General features: G+C 35.8%; 2 protein-coding genes across 2 annotated transcripts; both read left to right on the top strand.

Moving 5' to 3' along the window:
- Nucleotides 1–2522: 2522 nt before the first annotated feature.
- On the top strand, nt 2523–12785 carry selenoo1 (selenoprotein O1). The gene is made up of 9 exons (XM_048168475.1): nt 2523–3237; nt 4648–4851; nt 5271–5448; nt 6948–7078; nt 7168–7445; nt 7537–7699; nt 9132–9317; nt 9517–9673; nt 11765–12785. The coding sequence occupies exons 1-9, from the start codon at nt 2684–2686 to the stop codon at nt 11981–11983; spliced, it is 2070 nt and encodes a 689-aa protein (XP_048024432.1). The 5' UTR covers nt 2523–2683; the 3' UTR covers nt 11984–12785.
- Nucleotides 12786–15723: 2938 nt separating this feature from the next.
- Nucleotides 15724–21533, top strand: mapk12a (mitogen-activated protein kinase 12a). Its single transcript, XM_048168476.1, has 12 exons — nt 15724–15986; nt 17311–17440; nt 17559–17617; nt 17734–17845; nt 17923–17952; nt 18039–18086; nt 18181–18295; nt 18485–18556; nt 18683–18762; nt 18886–18964; nt 19577–19750; nt 20939–21533. The coding sequence occupies exons 1-12, from the start codon at nt 15868–15870 to the stop codon at nt 21010–21012; spliced, it is 1092 nt and encodes a 363-aa protein (XP_048024433.1). The 5' UTR covers nt 15724–15867; the 3' UTR covers nt 21013–21533.
- Nucleotides 21534–24120: the final 2587 nt, after the last annotated feature.

Genomic DNA, 24120 nt, shown 5'->3' with positions numbered 1-24120 from the left:
AAAAAAAAAAGCTGAATTTATAAAAATGACCCAGTTCAAAAGTTTAAATACCCTTGGTTCTTAATACTGGGTGGTTACCTAGATGATTTACGACTGGTTGTTTGTTTTTGTGATGGTTGTTCATGAGTCACTTTGTTCTAAAAAGTTAAACTGAGCTCTGTTCTTCAGAAAAATTCTCCAAGTCCTGCAAATTCTTTGATTTTCCAGCATCTTTTGCATGAACCCTTTACAGCAGTGACCATATGATTTTGAGATCCATCTTTTCACACTGAGGACAACTGAGGGACTCAAACACAACTATTACAAAAGGTTCAAACATTCATTGATGGTCCAGAAGGAAACACAATACATTAAGAGCCAGGGGGTGACTTTTGAACAAGAAGATGAGGTGCAAGTTTTTCTTATATTGTTTAAAGGTGCCCTAGAATTAAAAATTGAATTTACCTTGGCATAGTTAAATAACAAGAGTTCAGTACATGGAAATAACATACAGTGAGTCTCAAACTCCATTGCTTCCTCCTCATATAAATCTCATTTGTTTAAAAGACCTTCGAAGAACAGGCAAATCTCAACGTAACACCGACTGTTACGTAACAGTTGGGATCATTAATATGTACGCCCCCAATATTTGCATATGCCAGCCCATGTTCAAGGAATTACACAAAGGCAGCCAACGTCTGGATCTGTGCACAGCTGAATCATCAGACTAGGTAAGCAAGCAAGAACAATAGCGAAAAATGGCAGATGGAGCAATAATAACTGACATGATCCATGATATCATGATATTTTTAGTGATATTTGTAAAATGTCTTTCTAAATGTTTCGTTAGCATGTTGCTAATGTACTGTTAAATGTGGTTAAAGTTACCATCATTTCTTACTGTATTCACAGAGACAAGAGCCGTCGTTATTTTCATTATTAAACACTTGCAGTCTGTATAATTCATGAACACAACTTCATTCTTTATAAATCTCTCCAACAGTGTAGCATTAGCCGTTAGCCAAACTCATTCAGAATCAAATGTAAACATCCAAATAAATACAATACTCACATAATCTGATGTATGCATGCAGCATGCATGACGAACTTTGTAAAGATCCATTTTGAGGGTTATATTAGCTGTGTGAACTTTGTTTATGCAATGATAGAGTCGAGAGCTCGGGAGGGGGCGGAGAGCGCGAACAATTAAAGGGGCTGCAGCCTGAATCGGCGCATTTCTAATTATGCCCCAAAATAGGCAGGTAAAAAAATGTATTAAAAAAAATCTAGGGGGTATTTTGAGCTGAAACTTCACAGACACATTCAGGGGACACCTTAGACTTATATTACATCTTGTAAAAAAACGTTCGATGGCACCTTTAAAGGTCATATTTTTTAATTTAGTACTGCCCTTTGGAAACAACAGGAGATTCTTGCATGTTTACTAGAAGAGGAAAAAAGTATAATTTACCCTGTTCATCCAATTCAAAAAGTTTACATCCCCGGCTCTTAATGCATTGTGTTTCCTTCTGGAGCATCAGTGAATGTTTGAACCTTTTTTTAATAGTTGAGTTTGAGTCCCTCAATTGTCCTCAGTGTGAAAAGATGGCTCTCAGAATCATACAGTCACTGCTGAAAAGATGCTGGAAAATCAAAGATTATGCAGGACCTGAAGGTTTTTCTGAAGAACAGAGCTCAGTTTAACTGCTCAGGAGTCAGGACAAACAAGGGACAACCATCACAAAACAAAAAACAGTTGTGGATCATCCAGGTAACCACACACATTATTAAGAATCAAGGGCTATTTTCGGAAAAAAAAAAAAATTAAACTGACGCTGCGTTCGTTTATCTTGGATGACATGGGGGTGAGTAAATTATCAGGTAAATTTTATTTGAAAGTGAACTAATCCTTTAAAAGATGCTGATTCCTGTGTGTGGCTGGACTTTAACCAGTATCAGTTTTAATGTTCATTTTTGTCTTTCATGATTCTTTTTGAAAATGTAAGTATTCTTTTTGAAAATGTAGTGATTCTTTTTGGGAAACGCAGCGATTCTCTTTCTGAAAATGTAGTGAGTCTTTTTGGGGAAAGTAGCGATTCTTTTTTGAAAATGTAGTGAGTCTTTTTGAGGAAAGTAGCAAATATACAGCTGTCGAAATCCATTTCCCCCACATATGATGAAAGATGTTGATGCAGTGACTTAAAAGATGCTGATTCTATCATTGGACACACTGAGCCATAGGATTTTTATGAAAAAATGTGTTTTAAAGATGAAGGTCTTACGGGTGTGGAAAGACACGAGGGTGAGTAATTAATGACAGAATTTTCATTTTTGGGTGAACTAACCCTTTAATAGGCTAGTCACCAACTAATGACTATTTAAAAAAAAAAAAAAAAAATCCAGAAGATATTTTTGGAAAATTTTGTACACCCCACATGTGTTAGTTTGAATATATATCAAACATTTTAACTTTATACTGCCGCAAAATGTATTATTTATATCAATGACAACCATTCTCTTTATATTGAAAGTAAATAGTCTTAGTTCGTTCCGATGTGTTTGTTTCTAGGGGGGACAGAAACAACGACGGACCGGATTTCCATTGGACAAAATTTGACATCAACTTGGTTCTGTTAGGAGTTATATAACGATGACAGTCACTCTCCTTATCTAACAAGCTTTATTAGACATTAGTACGATGTGAATGGCTTCTGCTGGAGCCCGTTTAACACGGCTTTATATCTCATGTCCCGGTGTTATTTTACTTAGATCACTGTCAAATGCGGCAATGGACGACATGGGTATTAGCACGAGCCGCTCTTGCTTCGAAAGACTGCAGTTCGACAATGTTGCTCTTAAACAACTTCCACTGGACCCGTCCACCGAGCCAGGAGTCCGACAGGTCCGGGGGGCCTGCTTCTCTAGAGTTCAACCCACCCCTCTAAAGAACCCAAAGTTTGTGGCAGTTTCAGGTCCAGCTCTGGCACTTCTGGGTCTTGATGCTGATGAGGTTCTGAAGGATCCACTGGGCCCAGAGTATCTCAGTGGGTCTAAAGTGATGCCAGGATCAGAGCCTGCTGCCCATTGTTATTGCGGACACCAGTTTGGACAGTTTGCAGGACAGCTTGGTGATGGAGCTGCATGTTATCTGGGAGAAGTGAAAGCCCCAGTGGATCAGAGCCCTGAATTACTGCATGAGAATCCCACTGGACGCTGGGAGATCCAGGTGAAGGGTGCCGGCCTGACACCATACTCTAGGTAGGCTTGCTACTGTAATATAACTTTTGCCAACATTTTATTTAGATAATTACTACATCATGTTATGATATTCTCATTAGCTGTCAACACGTGTTTTCCTATTGCAGATTATTATGCTGGAGATGTCATGTAACATAAAAGTGGTCTTTTATTTTCTTAAAATTCATCTTACACCTTGCATAGTATAAAAGAAGCAGAATATGAACTAAATAAAAAGGGGCAAATTCTACCCAAATTCCACCAAAATAATTTTTCCTTAAGATAAACAGGTCAGGTCACCTTTATTTATTTACCTTTAGCACTTTATACAATACAGATCGTTTCAAAGCAGCTTCACATTAAAGGATTAGTTCACTTTCAAATAAAAATTTCCTTATAATTTACTCACCCCCATGTCATCCAAGATGTACATGTCCTTCTTTCTTCAGTCAAAAAGAAATTAAGGTTTTTGATGAAAACATTCCAGGATTATTCTCCTTATAGTGGACTTCAATTGGCCCCAAACAGTTGACGGTTAAAATGACAGTTTCAGTGCAGCTTCAAAGGGCTTTAAACGATACCAGACGAGGAATAAGGGTCTTATCTAGCAAAACGATCAGTCATTTTCTAAAAAAAATATAAATAATGTAATTCTGGCAGTGTAGATGCTGCTGAGTGTATTACTGCCCTCCACAGGTCAAAGTTTGAATTAAATTGTCATATACAATATGCTAGTGCAAGTATATAACAATTAGTTCAAACTTTAACCTGTGGAGGGCAGTAATACACTTAGCAGCGTCTACACTGCTGGAATTCTAATAGAGAAGAAGAAAAGGAGAGCTAGTTCAAGACAAGCATCTATGGTTAAAACATATAATTTTAAATTTTTTTAGAAAATGACCAATCGTTTCTCTAGATAAGACCCTTATTCCTCGTCTGGTATCGTTTAAAGCCCTTTGAAGCTGCACTGAAACTGTAATTTTGACCTTCAACTGTTCAATTGAAGTCCACTATAAGGAGAATAATCCTGGAATGTTTTCCTCAAAAACCTTAATTTCTTTTCGACTGAAGAAAGAAGGACATGAACATCTTGGATGACATGGGGGTGAGTAAATGATCAGGAAATTTTAATTTGAAAGTGAACTAATCCTTTAATAAACAGGAAATAATGACCAATGATGCCAACCTCATTAAATATGAGACAAATTCAAATTGTGCTGTAAAGCAGCTGATTCAGTTCAATGTTGATTCAATTCAGTTCAATAACAGTGTCAATGCTGTAAATTTGTCAATTATGAAACGAAGTCGAATTAGCTACAACTCAGCTCTGCAGAAAACAGTGTCATCATCCAGCTCAATTCACTTCAAGTTTTGTTACCATCCAAAGCAGTATTGTTATATTAAGGTGTACATTTTTGTCCTGTTTTTTAGACAGGCAGATGGGCGGAAGGTTTTGCGCTCCAGCATACGTGAGTTTCTGTGCAGCGAGGCGGTTTTTGCCTTGGGAGTGCCGACCACGAGAGCCGGATCAGTAGTGACGTCAGATTCACGAGTCATGAGGGATATCTTCTACGATGGCAATCCACGCATGGAAAGATGCTCTGTGGTCTTGCGCATTGCTCCCAGTTTTATTAGGTAACCTGAATTGTTTATTTAGTTCCTAAATAGTTTCTCACATAAGTGTCATTTATTTATATTATATTAATATTTAGAATTTGCGTTTATGTATTTTAGCTCAAGTTGTGTTGTGCTTTTGTCATGTTTATTAGTTTTTTTAATATTTCTATTTAGCTTTATTTTTATTTCCAATTTAGTTGTAGTAATTTTAGTGCATTTATTTTGCCAATTATTTTTGCCAGGTCAGCACTTCTAATTTTCTTTAAGGTTTTTCATTATCTTTGATTTTATTTCAGCTTTAGGTAACACTTTATTTTACAGTATCCTTGTTAAATATGTTACATGTAGTAATAACAGTAAAATAACTGAAGTATGATGGAAACTTGATCAAATTAGAGATGTTGTCCTGAAAGAAATTGTCCTGATTCTTGATGTAGGTTTGGATCATTTGAGATCTTCAAAAGAGCTGATGAGTTCACTGGCCGGCAAGGTCCCAGCTATGGCCACAATGAGATCAGAACTCAGATGCTGGATTATGTCATCATGAACTTCTACCCAGAGATCCATCAGAATCACTCAGACCGCACTGAGAGGAATACTGCTTTCTTCAGAGAGGTAGACTGAGATCATTTTCTTTTTTGCTTTTAATAAAATGATTGCTGTGGTTGTACTATTTATCCATTGAAACTACTATATATAGTTTCACACAATTTTTAGTTGCTTCAGTTGTTTGTTGGTCTATAATCTCATTATCCTCACTGACCTTATTTACCTGAGTGACTTTGCCAGGCTACCATCATCAGATTTAGCTTCTTATCCATGGAAACTATATTAGAGCATAGCAGTGATTAGGTTAGCTAATATAATTTTATTTTTCAAATAAAACTCTTTTAGATTTAAATTTATATTATGACATTAATTAGGAAAAATACTAGCACAATATTTAATTTTCTTTTTATTCTATTTTATTCTTTAGTAAATATTTATTTTTCTGTTACTTTTCTAATAGTTCAAGCTTTGACAGGATATAATGGTAACAGATGTGTGCACTTGTTCTGACTACTTTTTAAATGAGTAATATTTAATATAAAGCATTAGCATTTTCATTATCTATTTATATTAAAGGTGCCCTAGATTCAAAAATTGAATTTACCTCGGCATAGTTGAATAACAAGAGTTCAGTACATGGAAAAGACATACACTGAGTCTCAAACCCCATTGTTTCCTCCTTCTTATGTAAATCTCATTTGTTTAAACGACCTCTGAAGAACAGGCGAATCTCAACATAACACCGACTGTTACGTAACAGTCGGGGTGTACGCCCCAATATTTGCATAATGCCAGCCCATGTTCCCAACATTATGAAAGGGATTACACAAGGGCAGCCAGTTAACGTCTGGAGCTGCACAAAGCCGAATCAACAGACTAGGTAAGCAAGAACAACAGCGAAAAATGGCAGATGGAGCAATAATAACTGACATAATCCATGATAGCATGATATTTTTACTGATATTTGTAAATTGTCTTTCTAAATGTTTCGTTAGCATGTTGCTAATGTACTGTTAAATGAGGTTAAAGTTACCATCGTTTCTTACTGTATTCACGGAGACAAGAGCCGTCGCTATTTTCATTATTAAACACTTGCAGTCTGTATAATGCATAAACACAACTTCATTCTTTATAAATCTCTCCAACAGTGTAGCATTAGCCGTTAGCCACGGAGGACAGCCTCAAATTCACTCAGAATAAAACTTTAAAATCCAAATAAATACTTTACTCACATTATTCGAATGACGAACATCTTGTAAAGATCCATTTGAGGGTTATATTAGCTGTGTGAACTTTGTAAATGCGCTGTAATATAGTCGACAGCTCGTGTGGCAGGGAGCACGCGATTTAAGGGGGCGGCGCCTAGTGTAAATCAGTGCATTGTTAATGATGCCCCAAAATAGGCAGTTAAAAAAAAATAATTTAAAAAAATCTATGGGGTATTTTGAGCTGAAACTTCACAGACACATTCAGGAGACACCTTAGACTTATATTACATCTTGTGAAAAAGCATTCTTGGGCACCTTTAAATCTGTATTTACTTGAATGTGTATGTTTATTACTAGGTGACTTTACGAACAGCGAAGCTGGTGGCTCAGTGGCAGTGTGTGGGTTTCTGTCATGGAGTCCTCAATACTGATAACATGAGCATCCTGGGTCTGACTTTGGACTATGGGCCTTTTGGCTTCATGGATCGGTAAGGTCTCACTTAAACATTAAATGTTATTCAGAATGTTCAGCAATTATTTGCATTAATGACATGAATTTCCTTGTTTTTCTCATTAGTTTTGACCCAGATTTCATCTGTAACGCTTCCGATAATTCAGGCCGGTATTCTTACCAGGCCCAACCAGCCATCTGCCGCTGGAATTTAGCTCGGCTGGCTGAAGCCCTGGAGCCTGACCTACCTCCAGACCAGGCCAAACAGGTACTGGATGAATACCTGCCGCTCTACAATGGCTTCTATCTGAGCAATATGAGGAAGAAACTGGGTCTGCTGAGGAAGGAGGAACCAGAGGATGAGATGCTCATCACAGAACTTATGCAGACCATGCATAACACGGGTATGTGGATTGTGTAGCAGTCATATTAGAGTGATGTCAAATATAGTAGAAGAGGGGCAATTGCAGGACAGTAACCTCTTCCTCCTCTTAGGTGCGGACTTCACCAACACTTTCCGCAGCTTGAGTCAGATTTCCTGCCCAACAGCAGGGGAAGATGAAAGTGAGGCTATAAAACAAGCCACAGAGCTACTCCTGCAGCAGTGTGCCTCTTTAGAGGAGCTGAAGGCAGCGAACAAACCCACCATGGATCCACGGTAACACCTTACTGTATATTCTCATATATACTTTTGGGTTCAGAAAAAAGTGTTTTTGAAAGGAGTCTCTTATACTCACCAAAGCTGCATTTATTTAATCAAAAATATTCATTTTCATCAGCCATTTTTATTTTACTCCAGTCTTCAGTGTTACATAATCCTTCAGAAATCATTCTAATATGTTGATTTGGTGCACAAGAAACATTTCTTATTTTTATTGATGTTGAAAACTGCTGCTTAAAGGGGTTATGAACTGAGAAATCAAATTTTCCTCGATCTTTTAACTTATAAAAGGTTATTATAAAATAAAAAATATCGTTAACACTACAATAAGGTTCATTCATTACCATTAGTTAACTACATTAGTTAACATGAACTAATAATGAACTGCACTTATACAGCATTTATTAATTTCAACATTTACTAATACGTTATTAAAATCTTGTTAACATTACTTAATGCACTGTGAACTAACATGAACAAACAATGAACAACTGTATTAACTAACGTTAACGAAGATTAGTAAATACAGAAACAAATGTATTGCTCATGGTTAGTTCATGTTAGTTAATACATGAACTAATGAACTTTATTGTAAAGTGTTACCAAAATATCCTATAAGAAAAGACTGAAAATAAAAGATGATGCAGTGATGATGACTATATTGGATCTGACAGCAGTGTTGCAACAGTGTGAGTAGCAATGTTTTTACCATGTGTCATTATTGCTTTGTCTGTTACAGATGGTTTGATATGTATTGAGTACATATACTTTAGCACCCATTCAAGCTGTGAATAGCTGTGATAGTTGTGATTTTCTGTTCTTTCCTTTGCTTTGGCATTCATGGGGTTAATGTGTTGGATTATCGGATATGGAAGAAAGCACATAGAGAACATATGCCGGTTTTTGTTTTTGTTTTGATCTAAGCCATTTGCTGTAATCCTGAATCTTCTGTTTTGTCATCAGTAAGACATTATTTACAACCCGTTTAATTTTATTTAAAATGCAACACTACAAATGAAAATGTATACGTTTTTCATATCATAAGGATGAACGACGATAGCCTATAAGAACGACAATGCGACAAACAATGGTACATTCATTCATAATTCTATATACACGAAACAAGTTATCTTGTCAACTATAACTGTGTGTTTTTATATATATATATATATATATATATATATATATATATATATATATATATATATATATATATATATATATATATATATATATATATATATATATATATATATATATATATATAAAAAGTTAATTCAAAATATTAATAAATACTATAATAGTAGTAGTATTATATAATATAAAAGTATTATAAAATAATATGGTTTGAAATAAAAATGAAATGGTTAAATATCTTCATTTACATATTTCTTTTCGCTAATGTTTTTTTTTTTTTTTCTCAACGTAGTGAGCTTGCAATGCTGCTGTCCATGGCTCAGAGTAACCCTGCACTGTTCCAGATGATTTCGGACAGAAAGACAGTCGCCCTGCAGCTTGAAAGACTCTCAAGACTGAAGGAGCTTCTGGACACTACTGCAGAACAACTGTGGGCCAAGCAGAATGAAGACTGGTCCTGCTGGATCAAAAAATATAGGTACAGAAAGGAAGCTTTAAGTTCTTTTAATCTGATGCACTCATTTCCTATTGGCACTGAAAAAAATATTATAAAGCATTGTTATTTGAAACCAAAAAGACCTGAATAAGTAGTAATTAATAGTTTAGATTAGATTCATTTGTGTAAATGAATTATTTTCCTGCTACAATGTACCTTTTGCATATGTTGTCTATTTAAGGCAGCGGCTTGCTCATGAATTTGAGTCAGGTGTTGATGTGGAAGATCTACAGAAGGAGAGAGTGTGTGTGATGAACAACAACAACCCACATGTGGTGCTCAGAAACTACATTGCCCAGAATGCAATAGAGGCAGCTGAAAATGGTGACTTCTCAGAGGTGAGGCTCATACTAACTTTGTTATTCAGAGCACCTAAATTGCAAGAGACATACAGTACCGTTCCAAAGCTTGGGTCAGGAAGATGTATTAATGTGTATTAAGCCGCGGTCACACTAGACTTTGAACGTGCGAAATTTATTCGGATGCTGTAACGGTCGTGATATGACGTCATGGTCTACAACGTCTTTTTTAGGGGTGGGAATCGGAGGGTACCTCACGATACGATACGATCACGATAAATGGCTCACGATAACGATAATATCGCGAGTCAGCGATTCTGCGATAATCGATATATCGCTAGACAATCCTATAATGATACATCGCGATATTGGTCTTAATATGAAAACAAAATGCACGTGAAAAGGTTAAGTGCAGGTTAACGGATAAATCCGATCTTATATGTACATTTAATAGAATTCACGTCACCGAAAGCAAGAAATATGAGGTGCATTTTATTGACCATCAGTTAATTTCAAAATCAAAGACTGCAATAGGAGAGAGCGGCAACAGCACTGGTATAAGGTCTCATTACTTTTAATGAAGATAATTGTGTGTTATGCGTCTGCGACTTACTTTCACTTTCATATGCGGCAGTTTGCGCGTCAGCTTGCTGAAGAGATCTGCGGCGATGTGTGATGCAGTAGCGTTGTCATATCTGACTCTCACATGTTTCAGTTTTAGTATTTTGGGGAGAAGTAAAATTTATAGTTTCAACAACCAGATGCATTTAGACTGAGCATAGACAGTTTTGACTGGAATGCGTCCCAGACCATCTCCTGAAGTGGTTTGAGCGATCGGATTTAAATCCGTCTCAAATGCGTATTTAGGCATTTAGGCATTTAGACCTGGTCTTTTCACGATCGGATAGCTATCCGATCAGAGAAAATGCATGAAGTCACCAGGTGCAAACAGACCCTTTGACGTTCTTCAAGCGCTTAGATATACACGGGAGCGTTCGAAAGCAGGCGTCTATCAGAGGATCCCTAATATATGCTTTCAAATGCTCCCGTGTATATCTAAGCGCTCGGTGAAGAACGTCAAAGATGTCTACGACTGTCACATCAATGGTATAAAAGTGCGTCAAGACTTTGAACTTAAACGTGGCTGGGGCATCTATTTTACTCACACTGCTGTCCGCCATCCTGTTAATAACCTCTTTTTCTTAGGCTAGTTAACTTAAGTTCACGTTTCCCTCATTCATGTGTCGAGCACCGCCTTGAAGTAGGACGCTTTGAGCAAAGAAATCTATATATAGCGCTTTATTTTTTTTAATTAAAATATCGATATTTGGCGCAGCGATTCGATTCTCGTATCGCACAGAGAAGGATGACGATATATCGCCATATCGATATTTTGTCCCACCCCTAGTCTTTTTTATAAACATGAATTCAACACATAACTTAAAGCAATACATTCAAAATGTAAAAATATAGAACCTTCTCGACTTTACTGCAAAAAATATAATTCTTTTAATTCAGCCAAGAGGTCATGCCGTGACGAATCGATCTTCTACTGGTCGCACGTCTTCACGTGATGCGAATTCGCAGGTCAGAGTTCACCAAACTTGAACTTTGGAACGCAGCGAAATGCGAAATTCTTCGCACAAGCTTGCGTTTCCGGTCTGACGCATTCGCATCGATTCGCATGCGTTTGAATGGAAGTCGATGGAACGAAAAGTGCAGTGTGACCGCCCCTTTAATGTGCATGAAATTGTTCACAAAAAAAAAAAGACTTAAAGAATTTTATATTGTTACAAAAAATATATATATTTCCATTTAAATGCTGAAAATTCAGCTTTGCCATTACAGGAATAAATTAATTTTTAAAAATATATTTATAGAAAGCCGTTATTTTTAGTTGTAAAAATGTCACAATATTTTTACTGTATTTTTGTTCAGATAAACGCAGCCTTGGTGAGAATAGACTTCTTACAAAAAACATTAAAAAACCTTACTGTCCCCAAACTTTTAAACAGTATTGTCTATTAATAATTAGTTTGTTGTGATCTGTATTAATTCTCTTGTGATGTGATTGTACTGCATACATTTCCTAAAGTCCTATAAATGTTGTTGTCTTCTCAAATCCATTAGGTTCAGAGAGTTCTGAAAGTGTTGGAAAAGCCGTTCTCTGTGCAGGAAGGTCTTGAACAGCCAGGCTTAGTGGCAAGAGGAGGAGCGACGGCTCCAGGGGAGAGAGATGAGACCGGAGAAGAAGGGAATACTTCAGGAGCAGAGGCTCGAGTTCTTGTTCCATATGACAGCAAGCCCCCCGTCTGGGCCAATGAGATCTGTGTCACCTGATCATCATAAAACCTTTGTGACTACTAACCTGCTCATTTAAGCAGAATAATCCTGCAGAAGCTGGTTAGGTGTCAGTGAAGGTATTAAATGAGGTATTAAACTCCTGTCCACCAGTTAAAAACATGCAGTAAGCACATTTACTGCTGCATATTTAACTGGTTACAAATGATGACTTAGACCACCAGTCTAACCATGACAGGTCTCGGTCTGAAAGATAGAAGTTTTGCCTTTAAATATAAAATAACTGTGGATTTGAATGAAGAAGGGTGTATGAAATGAAACGCACAAGCCATTGAGCAATGTAGCTCCAAAGCTTAAACGCACAAATAATTTACTTATGTACATCTATCTCACTTTCAATCATGTAGTTATACAAGTATGTAGCGCTGATTTAACACAATCCATCTGTAGCCAGAATAGTCTATTACTCATCAACTACACCTATTTGCAGATAGTATCCTGACTTAAAAGTAATTTATTTTCACTTATGTATTTTAAGTTTCCCTACAACACAGCTTCGCCTATTTTTTTTTTTTTTAAGGTGTGATGACAAAATGCATAAATCATAAGAAGTGGACATTTTACATTTTCATTTTGGAGTCAACGAAGAAAGTATTTTAATATGCTTTGTGTCCATTCCTTTAAATGTTGTTTAAAACACAACTCAAAGAATGATAATGTTTTTTGGCATAGTTTCAACAACTGTGAAGAACATTTTCAGACATTATTTATATAATTTTTATGAACTTCCCTGATGACTATGCAATATTTCTAAGATAAAGTACTAATATAATAAACAGAACAAATAGCACATCTGTGTTCTAATTTTGTCAACCAGGAGGATTATTTCTCAGTGAGAGTGTGTGGGGAAGCAGTTTCCATTGTTTTCATTTAGGGAGGAATGTCTGTGCCTGGGGCCCAATACTTTAACATGTTAACACAGGTTCAGGTGTGCACCTAAAAATATTAAGGCAGATTTCAACAGTGTCAAATACTTGAAGACAAAAAAAAAGAAATCTCCCTGTAATCTATGGCATATAACAGGGGAAACAAGCATTCTTTGTTCATATTGTAAAAGACCAAAAATGTATGACTCCCAAAGCCTTCATTTTAATGGTTTTCAAGGCTGTAGAAGAACAAACATGCAGCAATTCTCACATTCACTGAAGGATGAACATGTTCTTGGATATTTTGTCTCAGTGAAGCAACTCATGTATGGAAAGCTGTTTTGACATTTATTCCTTAAAAACTAGTTTATATTTTATTGCAATAATACTTCTAATTAACAGGAATCCAATACTGACCAGTATTTTCAATTTTACAAGTAACTATTCATTAAATAATAAATATTCATTGAAGAACTTATTCAGTTACCATCTTGAATCTATTATATATTCATTACATAATAGCATTAATTCTTTTGCTACTAGTCCCTAATGGTGACAAGTAATTATTTATACTGAACAAATTTAATTGCAATTGCATTCTATGGTAGTCTGGTTCAGTTACCAACTATTCATCTCAGTATGTTTTCCATTTGTGCTCATACCTATTTCAGTTTTGCTTTACTTTTACTATAAATAGTGTTCCAGTTGTCATAGTACTCGAGAGAAAAGACACTAGCTTTTACTTGTGGAATAGATATGGCCAGTATCGGCTCCTGGCCGTAAATTTAGGTAGGGCAGATTCTGGGTCTTAGCGCTACTTTATGATAAACATTTTGAAAGCTTTATATCCTTATCGCTGAACACATCAGACACACTATTGGCAAAATTCTAATGTCCTTATGCTATTTAGCCTGAGGGTGGCGCTCTAATGGTGATTGACAGACTTTAGTGCACGACAAATGCATAGAACGTCATTTTATAATCGTCTTAATGTAGTATTTATTACCTCCGAATGTTGTTTTAGAATATTGCAAGTTGTGTAGGAATTCCATTGAGGAAAACAAAGTCATGTCTATTCTCAGAACAAACATAAACCAAACAACAGAACTATAAATGCTATTCACATGAGCATGTTTAAACTAAAGGGTTTATACAATCATTAATTTAATACGCTACTCCACATAGGAAGAACAGACATGCCAACTATAGTTATTGACCAGATACAAGTCTAATGCTGTGTTCACACCAAACCCGAATAGAGCGTCTGGCACGAATGATTTCAATGTTAAGTCAATGTAAAGATGTGTTTACGCGCGTCTGGAGGTCTCGCGGCGCGAATGAGGCGTTTAGCGCGGCGCGGAAGACGCGAATTCGCCCCATTTGCACGTCTAGTTCGCGCGAATGACGCAAATTGAGCGTTTCGCGTGAATGGTGCTTTTTGTGCATTGTTTGTTTTTTACGCGCGTCTGTTTCGCTCTAGACGCGCGAATACATTCAAAATGTTCAAGCGGCAAAGTAGACGCGAATTTGACGCTCTATTCGCGTTTGGTGTGAACGCAGCATAAGGTGTCCCCTGAATGTGTCTGTGAAGTTTCAGCTCAAAATACCCCATAGATTTTGGGGCATCATTAAATATGAGCCGATTTAGGCTGTGGCCCCTTTAAATGCTCACGCTCCCCGCCCACGGAGCTCGCGCTTGCCTTTAACAGCATAAACAAAGTTCACACAGCTAATATAACCCTCAAAATGGATCTTTACAAAGTGTTCGTCATGCAGCATGTCTAAACGTGTAAGTATGGTATTTATTTGGATGTTTACATTTGATTCTGAATGAGTTTGATAGTGCTCCGTGGCTAAAGCTAACATTACACACTGTTGGAGAGATTTATAAAGAATGAAGATGTGTTTATGAATTATACAGACTGCAAGTGTTTAAAAATGAAAATAACGACAGTCTTGTCTCCGTGAATACAGTAAGAAACGATGGTAACTTTAACCACATTTAACAGTACATTAGCAACATGCTAACGAAACATTTAGAAAGACAATTTACAAATATCACTAAAAATATCATGATATCATGGATCATATCAGTTATTGCTCCATCTGCCATTTTTCGCTGTTGTCCTTGCTTGCTTACCTAGTCTGATGATTCAGCTGTGCACATCCAGACGTCCTGCCCTTATCTAATGCTTGAACATGAGCTGGCATATGCAAATATTGGGGGCGTACACCCCGACTGTTACGTGAGATTTGCCTGTTCGTCGGAGGTCTTTTAAACAAATGAGATTTATATAAGAAGGAGGAAATAATGGTGTTTGAGACTCACTGTATGTAATTTCCATGTACTGAACTTTTGTTATTTAACTATGCCAAGATAAATTCAATTTTTAATTCTAGGGCACCTTTAAATAGTCAGAAACAGCCATTGCATTATCATTTGTTCACACAACTTTTTTAAACGACTTGCTTTAAATAACCGTTGCGTGCGACTTGAAAAAAGAAATGGCTGTATGGTGGTCAGTAGACGAGGTGGCGGCGCAACTCAACTATAACGATTAGTCTATAATCCCACCCACTTTGAAGCGGTACTAAACAGCAGTGGAAAAGCAAACCTAGCCAAAGTAAAGCAAGCCGTGTCGTACCACACAGTGGAAAAGCGCCTATAGATACTAGTCACTACTGGAAGTAGTATCTAAAAATAGCTAATAGTGACATTAAAAAAAAGATACAAATAGACTAGTCACTATTTAATTACCCTTTTTTTCTTTCTTTTTTACTTACTAAGTAACATAAAAATGGATGTTAGTTTGGTTTACGCAATAACTATATGTTAAAACGGCTTGCCATACACACCGCCACGCCGGAGAGGGAGCGGTTACGCGCACGCGCACACGCACAGTCTATGAACGCGGACAGGTAGATTGCCATTATCAGTGTTCAGGTAATTCTGTAAATCACAGCCACGGGACTCTGCGTAGCACATTTAAAGGGGTATTCACCAATATGTCAGTCCGATCAAGACCTGGATATTATCGCCAGGAAGTAAATAAAACCATTTGGGAGGTGCCGGAGAGATACAAAGATCTGAAACAGGTGGGGACGGGGGCATATGGTACAGTATGGTGAGTTATTGCTCTCATTTTCTGTACTTCCTAGAAAGAATCTTGATTTATATCTTAATGCACTTATCACTGTAGCACAAAAATATGTAACGTTATCTGGGATCTGTTCAAAACAAATGTTGTGGACGGCGGTTGGCGAGCACAGTGAAATTTTTAAAGTTTATTTTATGATTAAGATGCCCCAAAATGTTTTGATGCGATCCAAATTCATACAGCATATCTATATGTTTTCTCCATGCGTGTGAACAGGGATTTACAAGATAAACAAACACAGAAAATGAGTTTCGAAATTAAGTGCCTGCAATACTAGTCTACGTTGTGTACAACTCGTTGCATTACTATGAGGTTAATAATTGTAAGATGGCAGCTGTTGACTAATGCTGCCTGTGGTCAGGTGATGATGGTTTATTATGTTTCCATACTTCCTTTAAAAGTCCCAGAGGATTATCTCAGAGTAACATACTACTGTTCGCGTTTTGAGACACGTCCCACAATTTATTCTGTCATTAAAGGTGCAATATGTAAGAATGTTGCAGTAAAATATCCAAACACCACTAGGCCAATTTTGTTCACTTGAGTACTTACAATATCCCAAATGTTTGCAACTATTTGTAAATCGTGAGAAAATTGCAATTTTAACCAAGGCTCCGGGACTTGTGAGGAGTCGCCTGTCAATTGCGTCATACCCGCGTTGTCCTCGGTTTCCTGTTTTATTTTGTAGAAACCATGGAAACACCAAAGACACACTAATACATTACGTTACATGTTTTAATAGACAAGGGAACAACTGTTTGGTTACGTTTCTAGACAGAACTAATTATTGTTACATAGCTCAACACATTTAGTCTTATTGTTTAAATCTAATTTTCTTGATTTTTTGCGAGTACCATGCTTTACCATGCCTCAGAGAAAAACACTATTTTGTCAAGTAGCTACCATAGCATAATCAGATGCAGCTTTATTTTTAGTATTTTCTCCATCATACAATACGTTATAAAATTAATTGAATGCCATTTATCAACACAAGCCATCCAGCATTTATTAACTTAGTAAATAGCAACCTTTCCACTTTGAAATTATATAAATATAATAATATATATTACATCACTCACTACCCCTAATAATATCACTAATCTTCATATAGATTAATATCACTTAAGAAAAACAGAAATATACATGTATCTTCAAAAGACACTTTACTAATTCTTTGTGCATAGGCGTTTCTTTTACAAAAGCAAGCTTCTTTTGTAGTAAATGCTACTATATTTCTGTATTCTAATTCAAAATGCATGTAATTATTTACAACTGATGAGTTACTCCTCAGCTATTCACTTGACCGGAGGACAGGAGCAAAGGTGGCCATCAAGAAACTCCATCGTCCCTTCCAGTCTGACCTGTTTGCCAAAAGAGCGTATCGGGAGCTCAGGCTGCTCAAACACATGAAGCATGATAATGTAGGACACCAAAGATTGACATTGCATGCTCTCATCTGCCCTGTTGTTAATTTAACAGATTAACAGTCTCATGATATGCTGTATTAGTCAACCACTTTCTCAATATGAATTGGTACAGGTTATTGGACTTGTGGATGTTTTCACTGCAGATCTTTCTCTAGACAGATTCCATGACTTGTGAGTATTTCTTAAACTGTCAAGCTTTGACCATGTGGTCTAACTGTGATTGTGAGAGATTTTTTTGGATGTATGGATTCATAGTCATTATCTGATTCTCCTCATCTTTTGCACAGTTACTTGGTCATGCCTTTTATGGGTACTGATCTAGGAAAGTTAATGAAAATGGAGAGACTATCAGAGGACAGGGTCCAGTATCTCGTCTACCAGATTTTGAGAGGACTCAAAGTGAGTCATTATTGTAATAATGCATGCTTACACACACCCTCGCAAATATATTGTCATGATTCTCTTTGTGTTTATAGTATATCCATGCTGCTGGAATCATTCATAGGGTGAGTACATTTGTGTCAGTCTTATTCACATATGTACACATGTATTTCTCACTGCGAATCCACTAACCTCATCTGTTGCCTTTCAGGATCTCAAACCAGGCAATCTGGCAATAAATGAAGAGTGTGAGCTTAAGGTATCTCACCATGTGCATGTATATTCATGCTGTATGGCTCTTGTTGAGAAAAATATTTATTTGAAGCCTTATTGTTCCATATCTTATATCATAGATCCTGGATTTTGGTCTAGCGCGGCAAGCAGACAGTGAAATGACGGGCTACGTTGTGACACGCTGGTACAGAGCACCTGAGGTCATTCTTAGCTGGATGCATTACACACAGACTGGTTAGTTCCACGTTGAATGCACTGATCTCTATATGTTGTTCTTAAATATTATGAATAATAATAATATAATATTTTTTATTATAGATTAGTGGTTGCAAGTATTGCTTGATTAATTAGATATTCCACAGTTGCTAACTAAACTGATGATAATTCATAGACATGTTGTGTTTGATTAAAATTTCCCTTCAGTGGACATCTGGTCAGTCGGTTGCATCATGGCAGAGATGCTGCTAGGGAAACCACTGTTCAAAGGAAATGACCGTATCCTTCCTCGCAGGAAAACTGGTTTTTATTTACATATATAAGAGATAATATGTAATTGTGATTTTAATGTGGTGATTATTTCCCTAAGTCTCTATATTTGAATCCTTGACCATTTTCCATCAGACCTGGATCAGCTTATGGAGATCATGAAGATTACAGGGACGCCAACAAAAGAGTTCACGGCCAAACTACAGTCTGAAGATGTGTGTTTCATTTATATTTTCATACTAAGATTAGTTTGCAGAACTCTCACCAGATGTATTATGAATACTTTGGAGATGTGAAAATCCAAAGTCACATGATATACATTTTTTTTTTTTTTCTAGGCTAGAAACTATGTAGCAAAGTTACCAAGACTTAGAAAGAAAGATCTTCGGATATTGTTACCAAATGTTAACCCACAAGGTAAGAGTGTTTTGAAAGTGTTCTGCTCAATGCAAAAGGGGAAGAATTTGTGTTTTTAATACGTTTTTAATTATTGTTATTTATAAATAGTAGTCATATCATAATTATGTGAAAGTATTTTAAAAAGCATTTTGCTAATTGTTTTATTTACTTTTATTATGCAATTATTTTCATTTAATATGCATGCAGTTTTGTACTTCTAATATTTGTACTTTTATAAATCCATTTGATACACACCAGGATCACTTTTAAATGAACACTTGAAGGAAAGAATGATTTATGCAATTTAATATTTTTTATATTAATTTGAAATAATTAAAAGAACAGTTTCATGTCCATCCTTGTATTGTTCAACTGGTCTAGATTGATATGGGATTTAGAAAGTAATAAGTAATGTAATACTTTTTAAAGAGAGTAATTAGTAACAGTAATCTAATCACACTGTTGAAGATGTAATTAGTAGCTACTAATCAGTTACTTTTTAGCTTTCCCAAGTCTGGTTAGCACCATTCTCTACAATTTGTACACCTTTCATGCATACATTTGATGAAAACAATTTTGAATGTCACTTGATTATTTGTCATATTGACTCCATGTTGCTCTCCTTTTCAGCAATTAATGTGTTAGACAGCATGCTGCTGTTGGACCCTGAAAGTAGAATAACAGCAGCAGAGGGACTGGCTCTTCCCTTCTTCTCGGAGTTTCGTGAACCAGAGGAGGAGACCGAGGCCCCACCGTATGACCATTCACTAGATGAAGCGGATCAGTCAGTGGAGCAATGGAAACGTAGGTTTGGGGGTGTTCCACATACAGTACAGTCCAAAAGTTTGGAACCACTAAGATTTTTAATGTTTTTAAAAGAAGTTTCGTCTGCTCACCAAGGCTACATTTATTTAATTAAAAATACAGTAAAAAACAGTAATATTGTGAAATATTATTACAATTTAAAATAACTGTGTACTATTTAAATATATTTGACAAAGTCATTTATTCCTGTGATGCAAAGCTGAATTTTCAGCATCGTTACTCCAGTCTTCAGTGTCACATGATCCTTCAGAAATCATTCTAATATGCTGATTTGCTGCTCAAGAAAGATTTATGATTATTTTCAATGTTGAAAACAGTTGTGTACTTTTTTTTTCAGGATTCCTTGATGAATAGAAAGTTCAAAAGAACAGCATTTATCTGAAATACAAAGCTTCTGTAGCATTATACACTACCGTTCAAAAGTTTGGGGTCAGTAATAATTTTTATTTTTATTTTTTTGAAAAGAAATTAAAGAAATGAATACTTTTATTCAGCAAGGATGCATTAAATCAATCAAAAGTGGCAGTAAAGACATTTATAATGTTACAAAAGATTAGATTTCAGATAAACACTGTTCTTTTGAACTTTCTGTTCATCAAATAATCCTGAAAAAAAATATTGTACACAAATATTTTGTACAGTTGTACACATTAAATGTTTCTTGAGCAGCAGATCAGCATATTAGAATGATTTCTGAAGGATCATGTGACACTGAAGACTGGAGTAACGATGCTGAAAATTCAGCTTTGCATCACAGGAATAAATTACTTTGTGAAATATATTCAAATAGAAAACAGTTATTTTAAATTGTAATAATATTTCACAATATTACTGTTTTTTACTGTATTTTTAATTAAATAAATGTAGCCTTGGTGAGCAGACGAAACTTCTTTTAAAAACATTAAAAATCTTAGTGGTTCCAAACTTTTGGACTGTACTGTATGGACTGAAAAGCTTGATATGAGTGACTTTAAATTCACAATAATTGGTGTAATGGATGAGGCAACCAGTTATAACACTTTTTTTAAAAAAAAAGATGCATAAGGCATTAATTGGCTAGTATTTCAGTCTTATAGGTTTGATAGTATATTCCAGAGAGCTAAGAAATAACCAATTTCCCTCCATTCTCTCTTCCTCTGTCCACTTCTATTCCTTCTTTGACCCCAGGACTCACCTTCACTGAAATTCTGACCTTCCATCCGGCACCAGTGGTGGCAGAATCGAAAGAGACGGCTCTTTGAGATTGCTTATTTTTATGTCATCAAGCCTTTACATTTGTACCATGTCATATGCAGACTGAACTTTTTTCTTTTCTTTTTTTGAGTGAGTGTACTGTTTTATTTTTTTGCCTTTTGCAAGTATGTGATTATGGTACCTTTATTTTTTTTTTTTTATTTTTTATATTTTTGTTTTTCAAGAAAAGTACAAGTCACTTGCCACTGCCAGCATTAATGCTGACACATAATTACACTGAAATGCTGCAATGCAAATTTCTGTATGGTTTACATTTAGGCCTGAAATAGAAAAAAAAACTCTTTTTCAGGTTTTTGCCAAACCTCACAGCCAAATACTTCAGTATCTGCAAGAGTATTAACTTGCCTTCTAAAACAGACTGTCAACCCGGCCACAGTTACGAATGCAGAGTCCAAAAAAAAAAAAAAATGCAGTTATGCAAAGGAAAATGACAATGTACTGTAAAATATGTATTTTTAAATTGATCATAGTTTTTGTTGTATATTTTTAAAATCAGTTTTATGGAAAAAGAAAAGTAGAATGATTTATTAAAAATACTTTTTTTTCTGCTTTTGATGTTTCTAATTATTACCCTCAGTTATTTATATTTTTGCATATTCCGATGTATTTCCATATAACACAGAAAATGGAAGTCAATGGAATTCTGGACCATTTGTCATGAAATCCAGCAGAGGGCAACATTTACACTTCTTTTGCACTTTCATCAATAACATTTCACAGTAACAGTTTTTAGAAAGCTACATTATTACACCAGAAACTCCATTTAGACTTGAGGTCCCTGGGCATCCTCATCCTTTATTTTTAGGTGTTTTTAAATCTAATTAATTTAGGCGTGAGAATTGTTGCTACATGTCAATACTCTGCAGTAGTCTCTGAAGGGATATAGTCGGGTTAGTTCTTAAGTTGACCTTTGCACTTCTAGTTTAGGGACACAATTCCCTGTCCCATGAGAGTCTTTCTCTGTTTCTGCAGCCTGTCTTTGATACCTGGCCTTTTTTTGGCCTCTGTTTAGAGTCCTTGTGTGCGGTTCATGTGGTCAGAAAGTTATGCCCGAAAGAAAACAGAGGAGGGGGAAAATACATTTGTCATGCTTACTTCTTGGCAGCCAGATGTAATGACACAGAATGAAAGAGGAAGAGAGGAAGATAGCATGCAAAGCCAGCAAAGTTTTTCCTCTCGCAGATTATTTAAAGAACTTCTCTGATTTCTTGACACAAATATCTTTCTTTGTTTGTTAGAATAAGCAGCTGCACAGCACAGAATATCACAAAGGTGTTTGTAAAAATCAGTTTAAAGCCGTTTCAAGTTAAATGGACTGTTTAATCTAGCACCTGATTTTGTGCTAAAACTTGTGGTAAAACAGTGCCCCCAAAAGTATATGTACACTTAAGCCACACTTAAAAAATTCTGAATGTCATTGCATTAGATTTCAAGTAAAACATTTGACATTCACATTCGCTTTCTGGTGTATGATGTCCGTAGTTTATATGATGAGCTCTGTGCCTACTAGTCTTCACTTGAGAGGGTCTAATTTCATACATCTACTAAAATCACCTTCACCAGTTGATTAAACCTAATTGCAGTGAAGTTAGTTGTGAGAAAATCTCTAGCATCATTTGTATGATAATAGAGATGTTTTATATCTATGCAGTGACATTCAGACATTTTAAGTGACTTGAGTGTCCAAATACTTCTTGAGGCTACTGCATGTTTATATATGCAATTACACAGATATCTCTTTACACTGAGAACACAATGTCCAGTGATTAAACTATGGTAGGCTGTCCCCGTCAAACATCCTGTCTTGTGCAACACTCTTGAAATGGGATAAACGCAATATTATATTGTTTGCTTATATTTACATAGTTTAGAGATCTTGAACTATTGCATAAGTGACTTAGAATAGGTCTTATGCTCACTAACAGGCTGCATTTATTTGATGAAAAATACAATAAAAATGAAATATTATTATAATTAAAAATAAAAGTTTTCTATTTAAATATATTTTTAAAATGTAATTTATTCCTGTAATGGCGAAGCAACATTTTTAGCAGTCATTACTCCAGTCCTCAGTGTCACATGATCCTTCAGAAATCATTCTAATGTGCTGATTTGGTGCTCAAGAAACATGTATTATCAATGTTGAAAACAGTTGTGCTGTTAATATTTTTTTCAGGATTCTTTGATGAATAGAGAGTTCAAAAGAACAGCATTTATAGAAATATTTTGTATAATTATAAATGACTTTACTGTCACTTTTAATCAATTGAACGTGTCCTACACTACCATTAAAAATGTTTTTTTTTTTAAAGGTGCCCTAGAACTTTTTTAAAAAAGATGTAATATAAGTCTAAGGTGTCCCCTGAATGTGTCTGTGAAGTTTCAGCTCAAAATACCCCATAGATTTTTTTTTATTCATTTTTTTAACTTCCTATTTTGGGGCATCATTATAAATGAGCCGATTCAGGGCTGCTGGCCCTTTAATTGCTCGTGCTCTCCGCCCACGGAGCTCGCGCTTGCCTTAAACAACATAAAAAAAGTTCAAACAGCTAATATAACCCTCAAAATGGATCTTTACAAAGTGTTCGTCATGCAGCATGTCTAATCGCGTAAGTACAGTGTTTATTTGAATGTTTACATTTGGTTATGAATGAGTTTGAGGCTATGCTGGGTGGCTAAAGCTAACATTACACACTGTTGGAGAGATTTATAGAGAATGAAGTTGTGTTTATGAATTATACAGACTGCAAGTGTTTAAAAATGAAAATAGCGACGGCTCTTATCTCCGTGAATACAGTAAGAAACGATGGTAACTTTAACCACATTTAACAGTACATTAGCAACATGCTAACGAAACATGTAGAAAGACAATTTACAAATATCATTAAAAATATCATGTCATCATGAATCATGTCAGTTATTATTGCTCCATCTGCCATTTTTCGCTGTTGTTATTGCTTGCTTACCTAGTCTGATGATTCGGCTGTGCACAGATCTAGACGTTAATACTGGCTGCCCTTGTCTAATGCCTTTCATAATGTTGGGAACATGGGCTGGCATATGCAAATATTGGGACGTACACCCCGACTGTTACG

The sequence above is a fragment of the Megalobrama amblycephala genome, linkage group LG19 (assembly GCF_018812025.1).
Source record: "Megalobrama amblycephala isolate DHTTF-2021 linkage group LG19, ASM1881202v1, whole genome shotgun sequence".
NCBI classification, from domain to species: domain Eukaryota; kingdom Metazoa; phylum Chordata; class Actinopteri; order Cypriniformes; family Xenocyprididae; genus Megalobrama; species Megalobrama amblycephala.
The sequence above is the reverse complement of the archived record's forward strand: the minus strand, read 5'-3'. Positions and strand labels throughout refer to the sequence as shown.